General features: G+C 61.9%; 1 protein-coding gene across 3 annotated transcripts in view; it reads left to right on the plus strand.

Moving 5' to 3' along the window:
* LOC127044436 (microtubule-actin cross-linking factor 1, isoforms 6/7-like) overlaps positions 1 to 23,596 on the plus strand; it is a 119,242-nt gene that overhangs the window by 31,276 nt on the left and 64,370 nt on the right. Inside the window, exons 9-20 of one of the 3 annotated variants that reach the window (XM_050939287.1) lie at positions 1,918 to 2,037; positions 5,930 to 6,037; positions 6,270 to 6,488; positions 9,439 to 9,642; positions 10,064 to 10,295; positions 14,766 to 14,992; positions 16,053 to 16,175; positions 17,735 to 17,836; positions 18,953 to 19,054; positions 19,641 to 19,787; positions 21,811 to 21,966; positions 22,745 to 22,942. In XM_050939287.1, the coding sequence (XP_050795244.1) occupies positions 1,918 to 2,037; positions 5,930 to 6,037; positions 6,270 to 6,488; positions 9,439 to 9,642; positions 10,064 to 10,295; positions 14,766 to 14,992; positions 16,053 to 16,175; positions 17,735 to 17,836; positions 18,953 to 19,054; positions 19,641 to 19,787; positions 21,811 to 21,966; positions 22,745 to 22,942 (1,938 nt within the window). The remainder of the gene's footprint in view (positions 1 to 1,917; positions 2,038 to 5,929; positions 6,038 to 6,269; positions 6,489 to 9,438; positions 9,643 to 10,063; positions 10,296 to 14,765; positions 14,993 to 16,052; positions 16,176 to 17,734; positions 17,837 to 18,952; positions 19,055 to 19,640; positions 19,788 to 21,810; positions 21,967 to 22,744; positions 22,943 to 23,596) is intronic. The other 2 variants (XM_050939289.1, XM_050939288.1) reach the window with 2 other exon arrangements.

Below are 23,596 nucleotides of genomic sequence, written 5' to 3' on the forward strand. Positions count from 1 at the left end.
TGCTTTAGCCAAGCGCAGGTGATTGGGCTGAGCACAGGGGAAGGGGGTGAAATACTCCGGGTCCTGGTAAGCAGGGGTTCACCAGCTGAGCTACCCAATGGTTACACTGCCCCCACAGCACCTCATGCACACCCCATTCCCCCCGCAGCACCTCGTGCATGCCTCATTCCCCCGCTCAGCACCTCGTGCACGCCCCATTCCCCCCGCAGCACCTCGTGCACGCCTCATTCCCCCGCTCAGCACCTCGTGCACGCCCATTCGCCCTGCAGCACCTCGTGCATGCCTCATTCCCCCGCTCAGCATCTCGTGCACGCCCCATCCCCCACTCAGCACCTCGTGCACGCCTCATTCCCCCGCTCAGCGCCTCGTGCACGCCTCATTCCCCCGCTCAGCGCCTCGTGCACGCCTCATTCCCCCGCTCAGCGCCTCGTGCACGCCCCATTCCCTCCGCAGCACCTCATGCACGCCCCATTCCCCCGCTCAGCACCTCGTGCACGCCTCATTCCCCCGCTCAGCACCTCGTGCACGCCCCCATTCCCCCCCGCAGCACCTCGTGCACGCCTCATTCCCCCGCTCAGCACCTCGTGCACGCCCCATTCCCCCCGCAGCACCTCGTGCACGCCTCATTCCCCCGCTCAGCACCTCGTGCATGCCCATTCGCCCCGCAGCACCTCGTGCACGCCCCATTCCCCCTCTGCAGCACCTGGTGCACGCCCCATTCCCCCCCGCAGCACCTCATGCACGCCCCATTCCCCCCGCAACACCTCGTGCACGCCTCATTCCCCCGCTCAGCACCTCGTGCATGCCCCATTCCCCCCGCAGCACCTCGTGCACGCCTCATTCCCCCGCTCAGCACCTCGTGCACACCCCATCCCCCCTCTGCAGCACCTCGTGCACGCCCCATTCCCCCCCGCAGCACCTCGTGCACGCCCCATTCCCCCGCTCAGCACCTTGTGCACACCTCATTCCCCACTCGCAGCACCTCGTGCACAACCCATCCCCCTCTGAAGCACCTCGTGCAAGCCCCATTCCCCCCCGCAGCACCTCGTGCACACCCTATTCCCCCCCGCAGCACCTCGTGCACGCCTCATTCCCACCCCCACAGCACCTCATGCACACTGAATTCCCCCCACAGCACCTCATGCATGCCCCATTCCCCCCCCACCTACAGCACCTCGTGCATACCCCATTCTCCCCCCCTCGCAGCACCTCGTGCAGGCTCCATTCCCCGTCCTCAGCACTTCGTGCATGCCCCATTTCCCCCCCCCCCCGCAGCACCTCGTGCACACTCGATTCCCCCCACAGCACCTCGTGCAGGCTCCACTCCCCTCCAGCACCTCATGCACGCCTCATTCCCACCCCCGCAGCACCTCATGCACACTCGATTCCCCCCACAGCACCTCGAGCAGGCTCCACTCCCCCCCGTGCAGCACCTTGTGCACGCCCCATTCTCCCCACACCACCTCATGCACGCCTCATTCCCACCCCCGCAGTACCTCGTGCACGCCCCATTCCCACCCCCGCAGCAGCTCATGCAAACTCGATTCCCCTCCGCAGCACCTAGTGCAGGCTCCACTCCCCCCCACAGAGCACCCCATTCCCTCCCCCACAGTACCTTATGCACGCCCATTCCCTTTCCACTCACAGCACTCGTGAAAGCCCCATTCTCCCCCCCTTGCAGCACCTCATGCACACTCGATTTCCACCCCCGCAGCACCTCGTGCACACTCGATTCCCACCCCCGCAGCACCTCGTGCAGGCTCCACTCCCTCCCGCAGAGCACCACACACACACCCCATTCCTTCCCCTACAGCACCTCGTGCACACTCCACCCCCCGCCCACGGCACTTCGTGCATGCTCGATTTCCCCCCCCCCAACACACCCGGCATCTGACCTGGGGGGCATCTCTGTCTCAGTTTGAGCAGGTCCTGGGGGCCGAACATGCCCACCTGGCCAGGCTCGGCCAGCACCTGGAGGAGCTCAGGCAGGTCCAGCTGGACGCCCAGGCCATCTGCTCGCAGCTCTCCACTCAGCAGGTAGGGACGCCAGCCCAGCGCCCAGCCCCCTGCTGCCATTTACACAGATGCTAATCACTCCAAGGGAGGCAGCACGCCCCAGGGCAGCAGCCAAAGGCACCCGGCGTTCCCCCTGCCCCAGCCAGCGCCGGGAATTCAGGCTGCGTTTCCCAAGGCTGCCTGGGGAGGGGCAAAGGGCAATTTGCCCCAGGCCCTGGGCCCCACAGGGGCCCCGTGAGCCCTGACCCGGCGTCGGTCCGGGTTTTCGGCAGCGGAGGGCCCTTCAGTGCTGCTGAAGACGCAGAGCGACTGAAGGGCCCCCCACCACCAAAATGCTGCTGAAGACCCAGTCCGCCGCCCGATGAGTACAAGCACCGCAGCTCCCCTGAATCCTGTGGGTGGCCCTGGCATTTCCTCTGTGTCACAGAGTGTGGGGGAGTCAGGGCCCTGCACCCCCACTTCCTGCCATTCACCGGGACTCTCAGCCAGCTAGTAACACAGAAGGTTTATTAGATGACAGGAGCACAGTCCCTAGCAGGGCTTGTAGGTACAAACAGCAGGACCCCCCAGTTAGGTCCATCTGGGGGCCCCAGGGAGGCCACAGCCCCGTTGGGAAGCCCAAGCCCCGTCGGGGCCCCTCTCCATTTCCCAGCCAGCTTCAAACTGAAACTCTCCCCAGCCTCCCCCCGGCTCCTCCCCAGCCTTTGTGTCCTTTGTCCAGTGTCCCCAGCAGAGGTGTTACCTGGCCTCCACAGGGCTGCCCAGCGGATTCCGGGGGCCTGGGGTCTTCAGCGGCAGAGGGCCTCCGCTTCGGCGGTAATTCGGAGGCGGGGGGTCCTTCTGCTCCGGGACCTGCCGCCGAAGTGCCCCGAAGACCTGCAGTGGGGGCCCCCTGCTGCTGAAATACCGCTGAAGCGGGACCCGCCACTGAAGTTCAGCCGGGTCTTTGGCGGCGAAGGACTCCCTGCTGGCAAAGACTGGGAGCAGAAGAATCTCCGGGGTCCTGGGCCCCATGAGAGTTTTCTGAGGCGCCCAGAGCGAGTGAAGGACCCTGCTCCAGGGGCCCCGAAAAACTCTCGTGGTGGCCCCTGCGGGGCCCCGGGCCTGGGGCAGATTGCCCCACTTGCGCCCCCCCCCTCTGGGCAGCCCTGGGCCTCCAACCCCACTCCTGGGTTCTCAGGTTACATGCTCACTTATGCTCCCTTCCCCAGTGCAGGCCGTCCCAGCACAACTCCCCTGCAACCTTCCCAGGTCAATACTCCCCACTCAGCATTCACAGACACAGCCAGAACATTCCCACTGCCTCACACTCTCCCCTCTGGATTCCCCTGGACACATGCACTGAGCCAGGCACATGGCCACATGTACATGCACGGACTGAGCCACATACACACACCAACTGCAACATGCAGCACGCACCGATTCGCACGGACCGAGTCACATACACACGCTGACTGCAAGGCGCAGCATGCACCGATTCGCACGGACTGAGTCACATACACACACCAACTGCAACATGCAGCACACACCGATTTGCACAGATTGAGTCACAGTAGCCTGTGAACATAACATAAGAACATAAGAACATAAGAACGGCTGTACCGGGTCAGACCAAAGGTCCATCCAGCCCAGTATCTGTCTACCGACAGTGGCCAATGCCAGGTGCCCCAGAGGGAGTGAAGCTAACAGACAATGATCAAGTGATCTCTCTCCTGCCATCCATCTCCATCCTCTGACAAACAGAGGCTAGGGACACCATTCCTTACCCATCCTGGCCAATAGCCATTAATGGACTTAGCCACCATGAATTTATCCAGTTCTCTTTTAAACGCTATTAAAGTCCCAGCCTTCACAATCTCCTCAGGTAAGGAGTTCCACAGGTTGACTGTGCAGTGTGTGAAGAAGAACTTCCTTTTATTTGTTTTAAACCTGCTGCCCATTAATTTCATTTGGTGACCCCTAGTTCTTGTATTATGGGAACAAGTAAATAACTTTTCCTTATTCACTTTCTCCACATCACTCATGATTTTATATACTTCTATCATATCCCCCCTTAGTCTCCTCTTTTCCAAGCTGAAGAGGCCTGGCCTCTTTAGTCTTTTCTCATATGGGACCCTCTCCAAACCCCTAATCATTTTAGTTGCCCTTCTCTGAACCTTTTCTAGTGCTAGAATATCTTTTTTGAGATGAGGCGTCCACATCTGTACGCAGTATTCGAGATGTGGGTGTGTGATGTTGCGGTTCTGGCGGGACCCAACTGAGAGTGCCAATTCAGGACCAATTGCTCAAACAGGGCAGTCACAGCCCAAGGCTGGGGTTTTCCACCTCTAAGGCAAACCAAACCAGCCAGACAAAAAGGACTTCGGCTTTACCCCACTGGCTAACCACAAGTCACACAAGCAATTTCCTTAGACACACCAGTCTCCCAGTATCACCACCAGTGCCACCCGTCCTGGGACGAATGGTTATGAAAACCAACACCCCAGTAAAAGAAAAAGGTTCTCTCGATCCCAAAGGACCAAGCCCCAGACCCAGGTCAATATATACATCAGATCTTACCCACAAATCACGCTGTTGCCAATCCTTTAGAATCTAAAATCTAAAGGTTTATTCATAAAGGGAAAAAGATAGAGATGAGAGCTAAAATTGGTTAAATGGAATCAATTACATACAGTAATGGCAAAGTTCTTAGTTTAGGCTTGTAGCAGTGATGGAGTAAACTGCAGGTGCAAATCAAGTCTCTGGAGAACATCCCCCGCTGGGATGGGTCCTCAGTCCCTTGTGTAGAGCTTCAGCTTGTAGCAAAATCCCTCCAGAGGTAAGAAGCAGGATTGAAGACAAAATGGAGATGAGGCCTCTGCCTTATATAGGCTTTTCCAGGTGTAAGAACACTCCTTTGTTCCTGCTGTGGAAAGTTACAGCAAAATGGAGTTTGCAGTCACATGGGCGTTTCTGCACACCCTGCTGAGTCACAGGGCGTAACTGCCTTCTCTCGATGGGACAGTTGTGTAGGTGATGGTCCTTAATGGGCCATCAAGCAGGCTAAACAGAGCTGACACCAACTTGTCTGGGATCTTTCCCAGTAACACAACACAAGTTTGAAATACAGACAGCATTCAGCCAATATTCATAACTTCAACTACCAAAATGATACAGACATACAGACAGCATATTCATAACCAGTAACTCATAACTTGGTCTTAGACACCTTATATGACCGCCTTTACATAAGATTTGGTGCCACTACAGGACCTTGGTTGCAACCCATGTTCTGTATGGTCCCAGTTTATATCAATAACGTCACAGGGTGTACCATGGATTTATAAGGGCAATAAGAGATTCTCTGTGCACACACACACTCAGAAACGCCGACTGAGACATACAAAGCACCCACCGATTCGCATAGCCTATGCGCGCACACACACACACATCGACTGAGTGCAGGTGTCTCTCACAAGCAGTTCAGTACGTTCAGGTCAGCGAGGTGCTCATCCCGATGAGCTCCCTGGCCACTGCCCGTGTGTGGCAGAGCAGAGCCCGCAGTGCCCTGTCGGAGGGGGTAGAGCCTGAGCTCGGGTCCCCTTCATGCAGAGCTCCCTGGAGCTGGGGTCCAGCTTCTCTGGCTCTGGGGCTGCTGGGGCTGTGGAGAAAAGGCCGCTCATGGCAAAGGCACCGTGCCCAGCGCCGGGCAGTGAGTGGCGGCCACAGAGCTGGGCTTTGGCCTGCCTGTCTGCCAAGGGGACTCCCTGGGGCCTGGAGGGTGGGGAAGTGAGCGTGGGCCTAGTGGCTGAGGTGGCAGGTGTATAGCGGGGCTACTGACAGCAGAGCAGAGGCTGCTGGACCCTCGCCTGCCTGTGTTCCCCACAGGGGTGCGCAGCAGCAGGGTTTGTGCTAACACCTCTCTCCCTCTTAGCTCCTCTCCGCCGAGATTCTGCACCACCGGGGCCTGGTGGAGCGCCTGCTGGGGATCTCCGACCCACTGCTCCGCACCTGGCCCCTGCCCTCACACCAGCACCCGCAGGTGAGACCCGGCACAGCCTCTGGCCAGGGGCCCGTGGGTGATGGGCAGCAAAGGGTGTCCCCTTGGGTACCTGTCCCGCTGCATTCCCCAGCCAGCCACCGGGTGACATGGGGAAAAGCCCCACCTCCTGTGCCCTGGGCTGGGCAGAGCTAGTGTGCTCAGGGAGAAGGCCCATGTCCCATGCTCTGCCCGGCCCTGTGCGCGCCCCCTGTGAGCTGTTTCTCTGCCCCAGCCATCAGCGCAGTCCCTCCAGGAGCAAGCTGAGCGGCTCTTCCTGGAGAGCGCAGCCTGCGCAGTGCAGCTGGAGCGGGCCCAGGCCCTGCTAGCCCAGTTCACTGAGGCCCATGACGAGCTCACGCCCTGGCTGGAGGAGACGCAGCTGGTGGCCGCGCGGCTCTCCCCGGACGCCATCAGCTGGGAAGCCTTCAAGGAGCAACAGGACCTGCTGCAGGTGAGCAGGGCTGGAGGGTGAGCAAAGAGGTGGGGACAGAGCCCAAGTACCAGGAGGTGCCCTGTGGAATGGGAGTAGGGGGGCCAGGCGTCCGATTTTGGACCAGAACGCCCAGGCAGAAAGGGACCCTGGTGGCTCCAGTCAGCACTGCTGACCGGGCTGTTAACAGTTCAGTCAGCAGCACAGCAGGGCTAAGGAAGGCTCCCTGCCCGGCTCTGTGCGGCTCCCCAGGAGCAGTGACATCTCCCTCAGCTCCGAGGCAAGGCCAGGGGGACTCCACACACTGCCCCCACCCCAAGCGCCAGCTCCACAGCTTCCTTTGGCCAGAAACCACAGCAAATGGGAGCTGCAGGGGCGGTGCCTGTGGGCAGAGGCCGCCAGCACCGCGCAGAGCTTTCTGGCCACATCTCTGCTTCAGAGCAACACATTGCCGCTTCCGGGGAGCTGCCCGAAGTAAGCGCCGCCCAGATCCTGCACCCCTTACCCCCTCCCACACCCCAATCCCCTGCCCCACCCAGAGTCCCCTTCTGCACTCAACTCCGTCCCAGAGCTTGCACCCCTCATCTCCTCCCGCATCCCAACCCTCTGCCCTGCCCAGAGTCCTCTCCTGTGCCCCAACTCCCTCCCGGAGCCTGCACCCCTCACGCCCTGTCACACCCCAATCCCCTGCCCCGTTCTGAGTCCCCTCCCGCACCCAACTCCGTCCCAGAGCCTGCACCCCTCACCCCCTCTCACACCCCAATCCCCTGCCCCGTTCTGAGTCCCTTCCCGCACCCAACTCCCTCCCGGAGCCTGCACCCCTCACCCCCTCTCACACTCCAATCCCCTGCCCCGTCCTGAGTCCCCTCCCGCACCCAACTCACTCCCAGAGCCTGCACCCCTCACTCCCTCTCACACTCCAATCCCCTGCCCCGTCCTGAGTCCCCTCCCGCACCCAACTCCCTCCCAGAGCCTGCACCCCTCACCCCCCTCACACCCCAATCCCCTGCCCCATCCTGAGTCCCCTCCCGCACCCAACTCCCTCCCAGAGCCTGCACCCCTCACCCCCCTCACACCCCAATCCCCTGCCCCATCCTGAGTCCCCTCCCGCACCCAACTCCCTCCCAGAGCCTGCACCCCTCACCCCCTCTCACACCCCAATCCCCTGCCCTGTCCTGAGTCCCCTCCCGCACCCAACTCCCTCCCAGAACCTGCACCCCTCACCCCCTCTCACACTCCAATCCCCTGCCCCGTCCTGAGTCCCCTCCCGCACCCAACTCCCTCCCAGAGCCTGCACCCCTCACCCCCTCTCACACCCCAATCCCCCGCCTCGTCCTGAGTCCCCTCCCGCACCCAACTCACTCCCAGAGCTTGCACCCCTCACTCCCTCTCACACTCCAATCCCCTGCCCCGTCCTGAGTCCCCTTCCGCACCCAACTCTCTCCCAGAGCCTGCACCCCTCACCCCCCTCCCGCACCCCAACCCCATGTCACAGCCAGAGTCCCCTCCCGCACCCAACCCCGTCCCAGAGCCTGCACCCCTCACCTCCTCTCACACCCTAATCCCCTGCCCCGTCCTGAGTCCCCTCCCGCACCCAACTCCCTCCCAGAGCCTGCACCCCTCACCCCCACCGCACCCCAACCCCATGTCACAGCCAGAGTCCCCTCCCGCACCCAACTCATTCCTGGAGCTTGCACCACGAATCCCCTCCTGCACCCCAACCCCCTGCCCCGTCCTGAGTCCCCTCCCGCACCCAACTCCCTCCCAGAGCCTGCACCCCGCACCCAACTCCCTCCCAGAGCCTGCACCCCTCACCCCCTCTCACACCCCAACTCATTCCTGGAGCTTGCACCACGAATCCCCTCCTGCACCCCAACCCCCTGCCCCGTCCTGAGTCCCCTCCTGCACCCAACTCCCTTCCAGAGCCTGCACCCCTCACCCCCTCTCACACCCCAATCCCCTGCCCCGTCCTGAGTCCCCTCCCGCACCCAACTCCGTCCCAGAGCCTGCACCCCTCACCCCCTCTCACACCCCAATCCGCTGCCCCGTCCTGAGTCCCCTCCCGCACCCAACTCCCTCCCAGAGCCTGCACCCCTCACCCCCTCTCACACCCCAATCCCCTGCCCCGTCCTGAGTCCCTTCCCGCACCCAACTCCCTCCCAGAGCCTGCACCCCTCACCCCCTCTCACACCCCAATCCCCTGCCCCGTCCTGAGTCCCTTCCCGCACCCAACTCCCTCCCAGAACCTGCACCCCTCACCTCCTCCCGCACCCCAACTCCCTGCCCCACCCAGAGTCCCCGAACTCCTCATTTCTGGGCCTACCCGGAGCCCGCATCCCCAGCCGGAGCCCTCACCCCATCCCACACCCCAGCCCCCTGAGCCAGCCAGGTGAAAATGAGCAAGTGAGTGAGGGAAAGTGAGTGACAAAGGGAGTGGGCAGGGGGCGGAGCCTCAGGGAAGGGGGTGGGGCAAGGGAGTTTGGTTTTGTGTGATCAGAAAGTTGGCAACCCTAAGTGGCTGCGGGGCATGGCCCTTATCCTGCCAGGGGCCAAGCACCCAGTGTCTCCAGCAGCGTGCAGGGTCTGTCACCTGAGAGCTAAGGAGCAGCCTCGTTCACCTCTCCCCACGGGCCCCCTCCACGGCGCACTGCCCTGCACTGCGGGCCCAGGCATGGACCCAGGAGCTTGGCAGCCCACCGGGGAATCAGGCCAGTCTAGGGCCAGGGGAGGCAATGGGCAGAGAAGGGGGCAGGGCTGCCACATGTCCGGGCACTGAGGGACAGGAGCATCTCCGGGACATGGGGGAGTGGGGTGGGCAGAGGGCCCTGGGGGCGGGGGAAGCCAAGCTAATCATGTCGGGGGGCAGCTGGAGAAAGCAGAGCTCCCCTCGCTCCCATGTGTGCTCTGGGTTTCCCTGCCACCCTCATGCTGGGTGTGCCCGCGCACCGGGTGCTTACCCCTCTCCCCGCAGTGTCTGCGGGAGGCCCTTGCTGAGCACCGGCCCCTGATGGGGAAGCTGCAGCGCGTCTCCGCCCAGCTGGCGGAGCTGAGCCCGGAGCAGGGGACCCCGTTCCAGCAGCAATGCCAGGCGGCAGAGGAGCAGTACAGCAGCATCCGGGAGCACGTGTGCCAGGCAGCCATGGTGCTGGAAGATGCCATCCCGCGCTACAGCCAGGTACACAGGGCAGCTCTGTGACAGAGCCCCCGGCCCATCACACCCCGGACTCCCCTCCCCAGACCAGGCCCATGGGCCCGGTGAGCCCAGCATGTGGCCCCCATGTGCACTGGCCTGGCCAGTGGGCACCTCAGCCAGTGTCTCCAGTGGCGCAGCCAGCCCGATGTCCCCACCCCACATGCTCTGGGTAGCGAGTGATGGGCTGGCCGGAGCCATGGCTCGATGCCCAGGAAGGGCCAGGGGCCGGGGAGCTGGCCCTAAGAGTGCCTGAAGGACCGATGGGTCCTTGGGTGCTGCCCAGGCCGGGTGGGACCCTGCTCGAGGGAACCGCACCCCAGCTCTCAGCCTGCCCCATCCCCATCCCCACCCGGCAGCTGGGCCCCCAAGAAACCCCTGGTCGGCCCCATGTTCTCTCCCACAGCTCATGGAGCGCATGGACTTTCTGCTGGAGAGCCTGGAGCGGCTCCAGGGCCGTGTGCAGAACCCCCCCGTGGTCCGGGGCGATGCAGCCCACCTCCGGGAGCAGATCTGTGAGAACAGCCTGGCGCTGGGGGAGCTGGAGAAGCTGGGGGTGGGACTGGAGACCGTGCGCAGCCAGGGGGCCGAGCTACTGGCCAGCAAGCAGATGGCTCACGCCGATGCTGCAGCGAAAGGTACCGGTGTCTGCAGCCCGTGAGGCTCTGCCTGGGGTCGTCCCATGGCACAGGTACTCAGCACCAGCAGCTCCCGACCCCGAGACACCCCCAGGGGCTGAGCCTGCTGCCTGTGTGGGGGAGACAGACGGGGGCCAGGCTGCTCCCACCCCACATACCAGCCCCTTTGCACAGTGAAAGCTGCGTGAGCCCGGAACTGGGGAGAGAGCGTGGCACTGCAGGGCCCCGGGGTGGGGAGATTGCTGGGGGCGGGGGCTGGGGCTGAGGGGGGGGCAGGTGATACTACTGGGCCCTGGGGATGTAGGAATTACTGGGGGGCACCCCTGGGATGGGGGTCAGTGGTGCTACGGGACCCTGGGGACGGGAGGTCAGTGCCCCTGAGGTTGGGAGATTGCAGGTGGCACTGTTGGACCCTGGGGAGGGGGGAATTGTAGAGGGTGCCCCTGTCACGGAGTTTGGGGGAGACAAGGCCCTGCACCCCCGGCTCCCTGCGATTCACCGTGACTCTCAGCCAGGCAGTAAAGCGGAAGGTTTATCTGGATGACAGGAACAGAGTCCAAAGCAAGGCTTGTAGGTACAGACAACAGGACCCCCAGGGAGGCCACAGCCCCTTTGGGAAGCCCAAGCGCTGTCGGGGCCCCTCCATTTCCAGTCAGCTCCAAACTGAACCCCCCCAGCCCCTTCTCCCTGGGCTGTGTCCCTTCCCCCCCCAGGAGGTCACCTGATCCCTTTGTCTCCAACACCTTCAGCTGGCACCTAAGAGGAAGGGCCCAGGCCAGCAGTTGCCAGGAGACAGAGTGGCAGGCATTTATGACAGGTTTCAGAGTAGCAGCCGTGTTAGTCTGTATCCACAAAAAGAACAAGAGGACTTGTGGCACCTTAGAGACTAACACATTTATTTCAGCATGAGCTTTCGGGAGCTACAGCCCACTTCTTCAGATGCACAGAATGGAACACACAGACAGGAGATATTTATACATACAGAGAACGTGAAAAGGTGGAAGTACCCATACCAACTGTAAGAGGCTAATCAACTGAGATGAGCTTTCATCAGCAGGAGAAAAAAAACCTTTGAAGTGATAATCGAGATGACTCATAGAAGGTGTAAAAGCAGCAAAGAATCCTGTGGCACCTTATAGACTAACAGACGTTTTGGAGCATGAGCTTTCGTGGGTGAATACCCACTTCCTCAGATGCATGTAGTGGAAATTTCCAGGGGCAGGTATATATATGCTAGCAAGCAAGCTAGAGATAACGAGGTCAGTTCAATCAGGGAGGATAGAAGGTGTGAGGATACTTAACACAGGGAAATAGATTCAATTAGTGTAATGACCCAGCCATTCCCGGTCTCTGTTAAGGCTTGAGTTAATTGTGTCTAATTTGCATATTAATTCGAGTTCAGCAGTCTCTCTTTGGAGTCTGTTTTTGAAGTTTTTTTGTTGCAAAACTGCCACCTTCAAGTCTGTCACTGAGTGGTTAGAGAGGTTGAAGTGTTCTCCCACTGGTTTTTGAATGTTATGATTCCTGATGTCAGATTTGTGTCCATTTATTCTTTTGCGAAGAGACTGCCCGGTTTGGCCAATGTACATGGCAGAGGGGCATTGCTGGCACATGATGGCATATATCACATTGGTAGATGTGCAGGTGAACAAACCCCTGATGGCATGGCTGATGTGATTAGGTCCTATGATGGTGTCACTTGAATCGATATGTGGACAGAGCTGGCATCGGGCTTTGTTGCAAGGATAGGTTCCTGGGTTAGTGTTTATGTTGTATGGTGTGCGGCCGCTGGTGACTATTTGTTTCAGGTTGGGAGGCTGTCTATAAGCGAGGACTGGCCTGTCTCCCAGGATCTGTGAGAGTGTGGGGGATCATCTTTAAGGATAGGTTGTAGATCTTTGATGATGCGCTGGAGAGGTTTTAGTTGGGGGCTGTAGGTGACGGCTAGTGGTGTTCTGTTATATTCTTTGTTGGGCCTGTCCTGTAGTAGGTGGCTTCTGGGTACTCTTCTGGCTCTGTCAATCTGTTTTTTGACTTCAGCAGGTGGGTATTGTAGCTTTAAGAATGCTTGATAGAGATCTTGTAGGTGTTTATCTCTGTCTGAGGGATTGGAGCAAATACGGTTGTATCTTAGAGCTTGGCTGGATGGATCGTGTGGTGTGTCCTGGATGGAAGCTGGAGGCATGTAGGTAAGTATAGCGGTCAGTGGGTTTCCAGTATAGGGTGGTGTTTATGTGACCATCGCTTATTAGTACCATAGTGTCTAGGAAATGGATCGCTTGTGTGGATTGATCTACGCTGAGGTTGATGGTGGGATGGAAATTGTTAAAATCACGGTGGAATTCCTCAAGGGCTTCTTTTCCATGAGTCCAGATGATGAAGATGTCATCGATGTAGTGCAAGTAGAGTAGGGGCGTTAGGTAACGAGAGCTAAGAAAGCGTTGTTCTAAGTCAGCCATAAAGATGTTGGCATACTATGGGGCCATGCGGGTGCCCATAGCAGTGCCACTGACTTGAAGGTATATATTGTCCCCAAATGTGAAATAGTTGTGGGTGAGGACAAAGTCACAAAGTTCAGCCACTAGGTTGGCTGTGATGTTATCGAGGATACTATTCTTGATGGCTTGTAATCCATCTTTGTGTGGAATATTGGTGTAGAGGGCTTCCACATCCATAGTGGCCAGGATGGTGTTTTCTGGAAGATCACCGATGGATTGTAGTTTCCTCAGGAAGTCAGTGGTGTCTCGAAGATAGCTGGGAGTGCTGGTAGCATAGGGCCTGAGGAGAGAGTCCACATAGCCAGACAATCCTGCTGTTAAGGTGCTGATGCTTGAGATGATGGGGCGTCCAGGATTTCCAGGTTTATGGATCTTAGGTAGCAAATAGAATACACCTGGTCAGGGTTCTAGGCATGTGTCTGCACAGATGTGTTCCTGTGCTTTCTCAGGGAGTTTTCTGAGCAGATGGTGTAGTTTCTTTTGGTAACTCTCAGTGGGATCAGAGGGTAATGGCCTGTAGAATGTGGAGTTAGAGAGCTGCCTAGCAGCCTCTTGTACGTATTCTGACCTACTCATGATGACGACAGCACCTCCTTTGTCAGCCTGTTTGATTACAATGTCAGAGTTGTTCCTGAGGCTGTTGATGGCATTGTGTTCAGCACGGCTTAGGTTATGGGACAAGTGATGCTGCTTTTCCACAATTTCAGCCCGTGCACATTGACAGAAGCAATCTATGTAGAAGTCCAGTCTGTTGTTTCAACCCTTAGGAGGAGTCCATGCAGAATCCTTTTTATTATAGCGTTGGTAGGAAGGATTCTGTGGGTTAGTATGTTGTTCAGAGGTGTGTTGGAAGTATTCTTTGAGTTGGAGACGGCGAAAGTAGGATTCTGGGTCACCGCAGAACTGTATCATGTTCGTGCGTCTGGAAGGACAAAAGAATAAATGGACACAAATCTGACATCAGGAATCATAACATTCAAAAACCAGTGGGAGAACAGTTCAACCTCTCTAACCACTCAGTGACAGACTTGAAGGTGGCAGTTTTGCAACAAAAAAACTTCAAAAACAGACTCCAAAGAGAGACTGCTGAACTCGAATTAATATGCAAATTAGACACAATTAACTCAGGCCTTAACAGACACTGGGAATGGCTGGGTCATTACACTAATTGAATCTATTTCCCTATGTTAAGTTCTCCTCACACCTTCTATGGGTCATCTTAATTATCACTTCAAAAGTTTTTTCCCCCTGATGGCGATAGCTCTTCTCAGTTGATTAGACTCTTCCTGTTGGTATGGGTACTTCCACCTTTTCATGTTCTCTGTATGTATAAATATCTCCTGTCTGTGTGTTCCATTCTGTGCATCTGAAGAAGTGGGCTGTAGCTCCCGAAAGCTCATGCTGAAATAAATGTGTTAGTCTCTAAGGTGCCACAAGTCCTCTTGTTCTTTTTTCAGGCATTTATGTACACTGGCCCTTGGCTTTGCAGCAATCACACACCCTTATTCTACCACCTAGATACTTAAGAACTGCCTAGGGGACACTGAGGCACCAACACAGTATTCAGAGAAAACAAGAACATTCCCAGTTCGTCACATCCCCCCACCTAGATGCTTAAGAACTGCATAGGGGAAACTGAGGCACCCACACAGTATTCAGAGAAAGCATTAAGAACAGTCTCACTTCGTCACAGCCCCTGGGGCTGGGCTGTGGCACCGGGGGGCAGCATTGCTGCGGGATCCTGGGGATGGGGGAATTGTTGGGGATGCCCCTGGGGCTGGGGGGTGGCAGTGCTGCAGGGTCCCTGGGGATGGGACGTCAGTGCCCCTGAGGTTGGGGAGTTGCACTGTTGGACCCTGGGGAGGTCAGAATTGTTGAGGGTGCCCCTGGGGATGGGGTGTGGCACAGAGGGTGGCATTGCTCCGGGACCCTGCCTCTCTCCAGCCCCTCATGCCTGTCTCCTGTCTCGCAGTGATCCAGGAGCGCACGGAGCAGCTGTGCAGCCAGTGGCGCTGCCTTTGCGGGCAGGCCGAGGAGCGGGAGCGGTGGCTAAGGGGCCTGTTGGCTCTGGCCGAGCGGTTCTGGCAGGGGCTCGCTGAGCTGGCCGTCAGCCTCACAGACACCCAGCAGATGGTGCTGGACTTGGAGGAAGCCGGCTCTGACCCTGAAGCCGTCCGGGCGCGGCTCTGCACCATGCAGGTACTGGCGAGGGCCCAGGGGCTGTGATGGGGGAGGAGGGCAGGGGGCTGGGTGGTGCAGTGCCTGGCCGGCCGTGGCCCCCGTGGTTGGCAGCGCTCTCACAGCACCCCGGGGACAGCAGACGGGGGATGTGATGGGGGAGGAGTGCAGGGGGCCAGGCCGGCCGTGGCCCCCGTGGTTGGCAGCACTCTCTCAGCTCCCTGGGGGCAGCGGACAGGGGCTGTGATGGGGGAGGAGGGCAGGGGGCCAGGGGGTGCAGTGCCTGGCTGGCCGTGGCCCCGTGGTTGGCAGCGCTCTCTCAGCTCCCTGGGGGCAGCGGACAGGGGCTGTGATGAGGGAGGAGGGCAGGGGGCCAGGGGGTGCAGTGCCTGGCCGGCCGTGGCCCCGTGGTTGGCAGCGCTCTCTCAGCTCCCTGGGGGCAGCGGACAGGGGCTGTGATGGGGGAGGAGGGCAGGGGGCCAGGGGGTGCAGTGCCTGGCCGGCCATGGCCCCGTGGTTGGCAGCACTCTCTCAGCACCCCGGGGACAGCAGACAGGGACTGCGATGGGGGAGGAGGGCAGGGGGCCAGGGGGTGCAGTGCCTGGCCGGCCATGGCCCCGTGGTTGGCAGCGCTCTCTCAGCTCCCTGGGGGCAGCGGACAGGGGCTGCGATGGGGGAGGAGGGCAGGGGGCCAGGGGGTGCAGTGCCTGGCCGGCCGTGGCCTCGTGGTTGGCAGCGCTCTCTCAGCACCCCGGGGACAGCAGACAGGGGCTGCGATGGGGGAGGAGGGCAGGGGGCCAGGGGGTGCAGTGCCTGGCCAGCTGTGGCCCCCGTGGTTGGCAGCGCTCTCACAGCACCCCGGGGACAGCAGACAGGGGCTGTGATGAGGGAGGAGGGCAGGGGGCCAGGGGGTGCAGTGCCTGGCCGGCCATGGCCCCCGTGGTTGGCAACGCTCTCACAGCACCCCGGGGACAGCAGACGGGCTGAGAGCGCCAGGCTCAGTCCGTGGGGCAGGGCCCCGCTGTGGACCCCTGTCCATGTGCCTGAGGCCAGGCACCCAGCCCCTGTCCCTGCCCCGCAGGCACTGCGAGAGGAGATCGACGTGCTGCAGAACGACCTGGACACACTGGGCATCCTGGGCGTGGAGCTGATGTCGTCCTGCGGCGACCCGGACAAACCAGACGTTACCAAGAGCCTGGACGATGTGAGGGGGTGTGACAGGGCCCCGGCCCTCGAAGGGTGGGAAGTGGGGCGCACAACCTGTCCCCTAAGAGGGCCCCTTGGAGCATGTGTGTCAGGCCATTGTGGGGTCAAATGGGTGGGGCTCCCAGGGGCCAGATGGGGCTCTGTGGGCAGAGTGGGTGGGGTTCTGTGGGGCAATCGGCAGGTCTCTGTGGCTGGGGTTCCCATGGGGCGGTTGGGGGTCTCTGTGGTGCAGTCGGGGGGGATCCGTGGGACACTCAGTAGGTTCCTGGGGCTGGGGTTCCTGTGGGGCAGTCAGGGGGCTCCGTGGGGTAGTCAGGGGTGCTGTGGGGCAGTTGGCAGGTCCCTGGGGCTGGGTTCCTGTTGGGCAGTCAGGGGGCTCCGTGGAGCAGTCGGGAGGCCCCCATGGGACAGTTGGCAGGTCCCTGGGGATGGGGTTCCCGTGGGGCAGTCGGGGGGCTCCGTGGAGCAGTTGGGGAGCTCTGTGGGGCAGTCGGGGGGCTCCATGGGGCAGTTGGCAGGTCCCTGGGGCTGGGGTTCCCATGGGGCAGTCGGGGTGGCCCAGTGGGACAGTTGGCAGGTCCCTGGGGATGGGGTTCCTGTGGGGCAGATGGAGGGGCTCCATGGGGCATTTAGAGGGCTCCATGGGGCAGTTGGCAGGTCCCTGGGGCTGGGGTTCCCGTGGGGCAGTCGGGGGGCTCTATGGGGCAGTCGAGGTGGCCCGGTGGGACAGTTGGCAGGTCCCTGGGGATGGAGTTCCTGTGGGGCAGATGGGTGGGCTCTGTGGGTCAGTCGCGGGGCTCCGTGGGGCAGTTGGGAGGGCCCCATGGGACAGTCGGCAGTTCCCTGGGGTTGGGGTTCCCATGGGGCAGTCGGGGGGCTCCATGGGTCAGTTCACAGGTCCCTGGGGCTGGGGCCCCGTGGGGCAGTTGGGGGGCCCCGTGGGGAAGTTGGGGGGCTCCGTGGAGCAGTTGGGGGGCTCCATGGGGCAGTCAGGGTGGCCCCGTGGGACAGTTGGCAGGTCCCTGGGGATGGGGTTCCTGTGGGGCAGATGGGGGGGCTCCGTGGGGCAGTTGTCAGGTGTCTGGGGCTCCATGGGGCAGTTGGGGGAGCTTCGGGGGGCTCCGTGGGGCGGTCAGAGGAGCCCTGTGGCGTAGTCGGGGGCACCACGGGGCAGTCGGCAGGTCCCTGGGGCTGAGGTACCCATGAGGTAGTCAGAGAGGTCCCATGGGGCACTCAGGGGGCTCCGTGAGGCAGTCGGGGGGCTCCGTGGGGTAGTTGGGGGGGTTTCGGGGGGCTCCATGGGGTAGGTCGGGGGTGCCGTGGGGCAGTCGGCAGGTCCCTGGGGCTGGGGTTCCCATGAGGTAGTCAGGGGGACCCCATGGGGCGCTCTGGGGGGCCCCGTGGGGCAGTCGGGGGGCTCTGTGGAGCACTTGGCAGGTCCCTGGGGCTGGGGTTCCTGAGGGGCAGTCGGGGCACTCCGTGGGGTGGTCAGTGGGACTTCGGGGGGCTCCGTGGGGCACTGCTAGGCTGATGTCGGTGCCGCTCCCTCCTGTGTAGCTCTACTCGTCCTGGCACAGCCTGAGCAAGGTGTGGACGGAGCGGCAGGGCCGCCTGCAAGAGCAGCTCCAGGCCTCGCTACGCTACCAGAAGGCCATGCAGGTGCGTGGACAGACCTTGCCCTCGGGACCCCCCACGTGCGCCGCCTGCCCCCCGACGCGCACAGCCTCAGCCCCAACCTGCCGCCATGGGGTGCCAGCAGGGGACAGGTCGGACCTGTGGCAGGGAGGGGAAGGGACAGCCCACGGGGTCTGCAGGCACCAGCCTCCAGCCCAGAGGGGAAGGGTCCCTGCAGCCGCTGGGGCTGCAACCGGGGTCCTGGCCTGCGGAGCTGGCGGCTCATGGGCTGGTGCCAGTAGCAGGACTAGGGCGATTGCGACTGAGAATGCGGGAGAGACCCCTTGGGCACCAGCCCCCCTTGGGAGGGACGTCCCTGAGGCCGAGTCTCCCTGGCTGCTTCTGCTGGGCCTCGCCCTTCCTCTGACCAAGTTGTGCCCCCCCGAGAGACAGGAGCCTGGCTGGATGGGCTGGGGGCTGCCCCCCCGGGGGACAGGAGCCTGGCTGGATGGGCTGGGGGCTGCCCCCCACTGTCGAGAGAGGAGCCTGGCTGGCTGGGCTGGGGGCTGCCCCCCACTGTCAAGACAAGAGCCTGCCTGGACGGGCCGGGGGCTGCCCCCCCGGGGGACAGGAGCCTGGCTGGATGGGCTGCAGGGAGAGGCTGGTTGAGCTGGGGGCTGCCCCCCAGGAGACAGGAGTGGAGCTGGATGGGCCGGCAGGAGGGGGTGGCTGGGCTGAGGGCTGCCCCCCAGGGAGACAGGAGCCTGGCTGGATGGGCAGGCGGAAGGGGCTGGTGGGGCCGGGGTCTGCCCTGCGATAGAGCTGGGGAGAGCTGGCAAGGCCGGGGTCTGGCTGGCAGGAGAGCTGGGGAGAGCTGGGGTCTGGCTGGCTGGGGCCAGCTTATCACCCCACCTGGACAGCTCTACAGGCTCACCCTCCCTGGAGCTTCTGGAGCGAGCAGGCCCTGCTGTCTCCGGAGCTGCCCTCTTGGCCATGCAGTGCTGTCAGTCCCTGCTCCGTGCCCATGTTCCTGCTGGAGGAATTGCAGCTGGCACTGTTCACGTGCTCGGGCAGCCTAGGGACCAGCGAGTGTGTGCATGGCCGTGCCCCCATGACGGGGGGTTCCCCTCCCTAACCCCCTTTCCCTGCCTTCCTCCCCAGGGGCTCTGTGACTGGCTGGCCATGGCCGAGCTGCGCATGGCGGAGGAGTTCCTGATTGGGGGGGACCTGGAGCTGGTGAGGCAGCAGCTGGCGGAGCTGAAGGTGGGAAATGCTCTGGGTCTTTGCCCTTCGCAAACACTGCTGGGGTGGCACTGGATCTGCTGGCATGGCTGGCACCCATCTGCACTGCCCCTCACCTGTCACAGGAGACCCAGCACGGTGCACCTGGCTGGGGCAGAGCCCGTGCCCTGTGAGGCACTCCTTCTCCCTGGCACCGTAGACACTGGCAGTGGGGGGGTGGCGGCTCAGCCACGTGGGGCAGGATGTGGGGAGCTGCGCCGGGTGCTGTACAGTGGGATTGCTTTCCCCACAGGGAGGGGCCCAGGATTCAGGCTGCACCTGGTGCCCTGGACAGATGGAAATGTAGGCCCTGGGTCCCATGTAGGCCTGGGGAGGTTGGTACCAGGTTGGTGCAGGGCTGGTACCCCTGCCCCTCTGGTGGGGCAGCCGCCTGGGCCTGGCCAGACCCACGCATCCTCGAGAAGATGGGGAGGGGGAACGCCTGACCAGAGCAGAATCCCCGATAAGAGTGCTGGGTGGGTGCCAAGCCAGAGCGCCATGGGGCTGCTGTACTGGGAGGTGCCTGGAGGTGCCCTCAAGCCCCATGCTTGTGGTCCCGTCCCACCAGGAGTTCAAGAGGGAGCTGTACCAGTGCAAGGTGGATGTGGAGAGCCTGCGGCACCATGCGGGGGCTGAGGACAGAGGCCCCCCAGCTTTGTTGAGTGACTTCCGGGAGCGCTGGGATTGCCTGGAGGAGGAGATTGTCAGCCGACAGGTAGGGTCTTCAGCCTCCCCGAGTCACGAGGGTCACTCGCCAGCTGCTGGGCCCATGGTGATGGGGAGTCTGGGGCCTGTAGGTGCTGGTTACCCAGCTGCCAGGCCCAGGGAGGTGGGAGCTGGGGTCCGTAGGTGCTGGTTACCCAGCTGCCAGGCCCAGGGAGGTGGGAGCTGGGGTCCGTAGGTGCTGGTTACCCAGCTGCCAGGCCCAGGGAGGTGGGAGCTGGGGTCCGTAGCTGCTGGTCACCCAGCTGCCAGGCCCAGGGAGGTGGGAGCTGGGGTCTGTAGGTGCTGGTTACCCAGCTGCCAGGCCCAGGGAGGTGGGGGCCGGGGTCTGTGGGTGCTGGTCACCCAGCTGCCAGGCCCAGGGAGGTGGGAGCTGGGGTCCGTAGGTGCCGGTCACCCAGCTGCCAGGCCGGGGTCTGTGGATGCTGGTCACCCAGCTGCCAGGCCGGGGTCTGTGGGTGCTGGTCACCCAGCTGCCAGGCCCAGGGAGGTGGGAGCTGGGGTCTGTAGGTGCCGGTCACCCAGCTGCCAGGCCGGGGTCTGTGGATGCTGGTCACCCAGCTGCCAGGCCGGGGTCCGTAGGTGCTGGTCACCCAGCTGCAGGCCCAGGGAGGTGGGAGCCGGGGTCTGTAGGTGCTGGTCACCCAGCTGCCAGGCCCAGGGAGGTGGGAGCCGGGGTCTGTAGGTGCTGGTTACCCAGCTGCCAGGCCCAGGGAGGTGGGAGCTGGGGTCCGTAGGTGCTGGTCACCCAGCTGCCAGGCCCAGGGAGGTGGAGGCCGAGGTCTGTGGGTGCTGGTCACCCAGCTGCCAGGCCCAGGGAGGTGGGGGCCGGGGTCTGTGGGTGCTGGTCACCCAGCTGCCAGGCCCAGGGAGGTGGGAGCTGGGGTCCGTAGGTGCTGGTCACCCAGCTGCCAGGCCCAGGGAGGTGGGGGCCGAGGTCCGTGGGTGGTGGTCACCCAGCTGCCAGGCCCAGGGAGGTGGGAGCTGGGGTCCGTAGGTGCTGGTCACCCAGCTGCCAGGCCCAGGGAGGTGGGGGCCGGGGTCTGTGGGTGCTGGTCACCCAGCTGCCAGGCCCAGGGAGGTGGGGGCTGAGGTCCATGGGTGGTGGTCACCCAGCTGCTAGGCCCAGGGAGGTGGGAGCTGGGGTCCGTAGGTGCTGGTCACCCAGCTGCCAGGCCCAGGGAGGGGGGGCCGGGGTCTGTGGGTGCTGGTCACCCAGCTGCCAGGCCCAGGGAGGTGGGGGCTGAGGTCCATGGGTGGTGGTCACCCAGCTGCTAGGCCCAGGGAGCTGAGGTCCGTAGGTGCTGGTCACCCAGCTGCCAGGCCGGGGTCTGTAGGTGCTGGTCACCCAGCTGCCAGGCCCACGGAGGTGGGAGCCGGGGTCTGTAGGTGCTGGTTACCCAGCTGCCAGGCCCAGGGAGGTGGGAGCTGGGGTCCGTAGGTGCTGGTCACCCAGCTGCCAGGCCCAGGGAGGTGGGAGCTGGGGTCCGTAGGTGCTGGTCACCCAGCTGCCAGGCCCAGGGAGGTGGGAGCTGGGGTCCGTAGGTGCTGGTCACCTAGCTGCCAGGCCCAGGGAGGTGGGAGCCGGGGTCTGTAGGTGCTGGTTACCCAGCTGCCAGGCCCAGGGAGGTGGGAGCTGGGGTCCGTAGGTGCTGGTCACCCAGCTGCCAGGCCCAGGGAGGTGGGAGCTGGGGTCCGTAGGTGCTGGTCACCCAGCTGCCAGGCCCAGGGAGGTGGGAGCTGGGGTCCGTAGGTGCTGGTCACCCAGCTGCCAGGCCCAGGGAGGTGGGGGCCGAGGTCCGTGGGTGGTGGTCACCCAGCTGCTAGGCCCAGGGAGCTGGGATCTGTGGGTGCTGGTCATGTGATTTCTCTCCTTTGAGGCTCCTGCTGTGCCTGGCACAAACAGGCTCTACTTGTTCAGTGGTGGAGCTGGCCTAGCTGACTGCAGGGGTCTGTGGGGCAGGGGGCCATGGCTCCAGGGAGGCTGCGTTTGATGGGTCCATTGGTTTTCCCAGCACCAGCTGGAAGCGGCGCTCCTGGCCTTGGGGCAGTTCCAGAACCAGCTGGAGGAGCTGCTGCAGTGGATTTCCCACACGGCAGAGCAGCTGCAGGGCCAGACCCCGCTGAGCTTGGATCTGCAGAGCTGTGAGATCGAGCTGGCCAAGCACAAGGTAAGGAGCAGCAGAGAACGGCTCAGGCTTCGTGAGTTCACAGCTAATTGCTCTGGGTTCTGAGTTATTATGGGGGGAGGGGGTTTCAGTGCTGCTCCCCTTACTTCTGGGCTGCTGCTGGCGGGGTGCTGCCTTCAGAGCTGGGAGCCGGAGAGCGGCAGCTGCTGGCCGGGAGCCCAGCTCCAAAGGCAGAGCCGCCACCAGCAGCGGCGCAGGGTAAGAGTGGCATGGTACGGTGCTGACACCCTTACTTCTGGGCTGCTGCTGGCGGGGCGCTGCCTTCAGAGCTGGGAGCCGGAGAGCGGCAGCTGCTGGCTGGGAGCCCAGCTCCAAAGGCAGTGCAGCAGTAAAGGTGGCAATACCGCAACCCCCCTGAAATAACCTTGTGACACCCCCCCTCGCAGCTCCCTTAAGGGTCAGGACCCTCCATTTGAGAAATGCTGGTCTCCTCCGTGAAGTCTGTATTGTACAGGGTAAAAGCCACACAACACCAGATTTCACAGGGGAAGCAGATTTCAGGGTCCATGACACGTTTCTCATGGCCGTGAATTCGGTAGGGCCCTGCTGATCAGCATTGACAGGCCCAGAGACAGGGCTGGGGCCCATTGCAGCGGGGCAGATGTTGGTAGCTGCTCAGGGGGTGGGTTTCAGCGGCAGTGCTAGTATGGACTTGGGGGGCAGGTTAGAGGCAGAGAAGGTGCCTGGCTGCCCCTCCTCTAGGCAGAGGCACAGCTGGAGCGAGGGGGATGGCCCACGCCCAGGCTGCGCCTCCCTGCAGGTGCTGAGAAACGATGTCATGTCCCACGCCCGGACTGTCCAGTCTGTGAACGAGGTCGGCCAGGGTCTGCTGCTCTCCAGCCTTGGGGACAGCACGGACTCGCTGCAGTGCAGCCTCCAGCAGCTCAACCAGCGCTGGGACTTTGTGCGGAGTGAGACCGAGAGCCGCCAGCTGGAGCTGGAGAACAACCTCAGCCAGGTACGTGGAGCCCCCGCCCCCTGAAACGACACTGCCTGGACACGGGGTACTCACCAGACCCATGGCTCAGCCACAGACAAGACATGCCGGGGGATCTCCACGCGGCCGTGCCCACGTGTCCTGCCAACAGTTACAGACTAGGGACCGAGTGGCTGGGCAGCAGTTCTGTAGAAAAGGACCTAGGGGTTACAGTGGACGAGAACCTGGATATGAGTCAGCAGTGTGCCCTTGTTGCCAAGAAGGCTAACAGCATTTTGGGCTGTATAAGTAGGGGCATTGCCAGCAGATCGAGGGACATGATCATTCCCCTCTTTTCGGCATTGGTGAGGCCTCACCTGGAGTAGTGTGTCCAGTTTTGGGCCCCACACTACAAGAAGGATGTGGAAAAATTGGAAAGAGTCCAGTGGAGGGCAACAAAAATGATTAGGGGGCTGGAGCACATGACTTATGAGGAGAGGCTGAGGGAACTGGCTTGTTTAATCTGCAGAAGAGAAGAGCGAGGGGGGATTTGACAGCTGCTTTCAACTACCTGAAAGGGGGTTCTAAAGAGGGTGGATCTAGACTGTTCTCAGTGGTGGCAGATGACAGAACAAGGAGCAATGGTCTCAAATTGCAGTGAGGGAGGTTCAGGTTGGATATTAGGAAAAACTTTCA

The sequence above is a fragment of the Gopherus flavomarginatus genome, chromosome 2 (assembly GCF_025201925.1).
Source record: "Gopherus flavomarginatus isolate rGopFla2 chromosome 2, rGopFla2.mat.asm, whole genome shotgun sequence".
Taxonomy (NCBI): domain Eukaryota; kingdom Metazoa; phylum Chordata; order Testudines; family Testudinidae; genus Gopherus; species Gopherus flavomarginatus.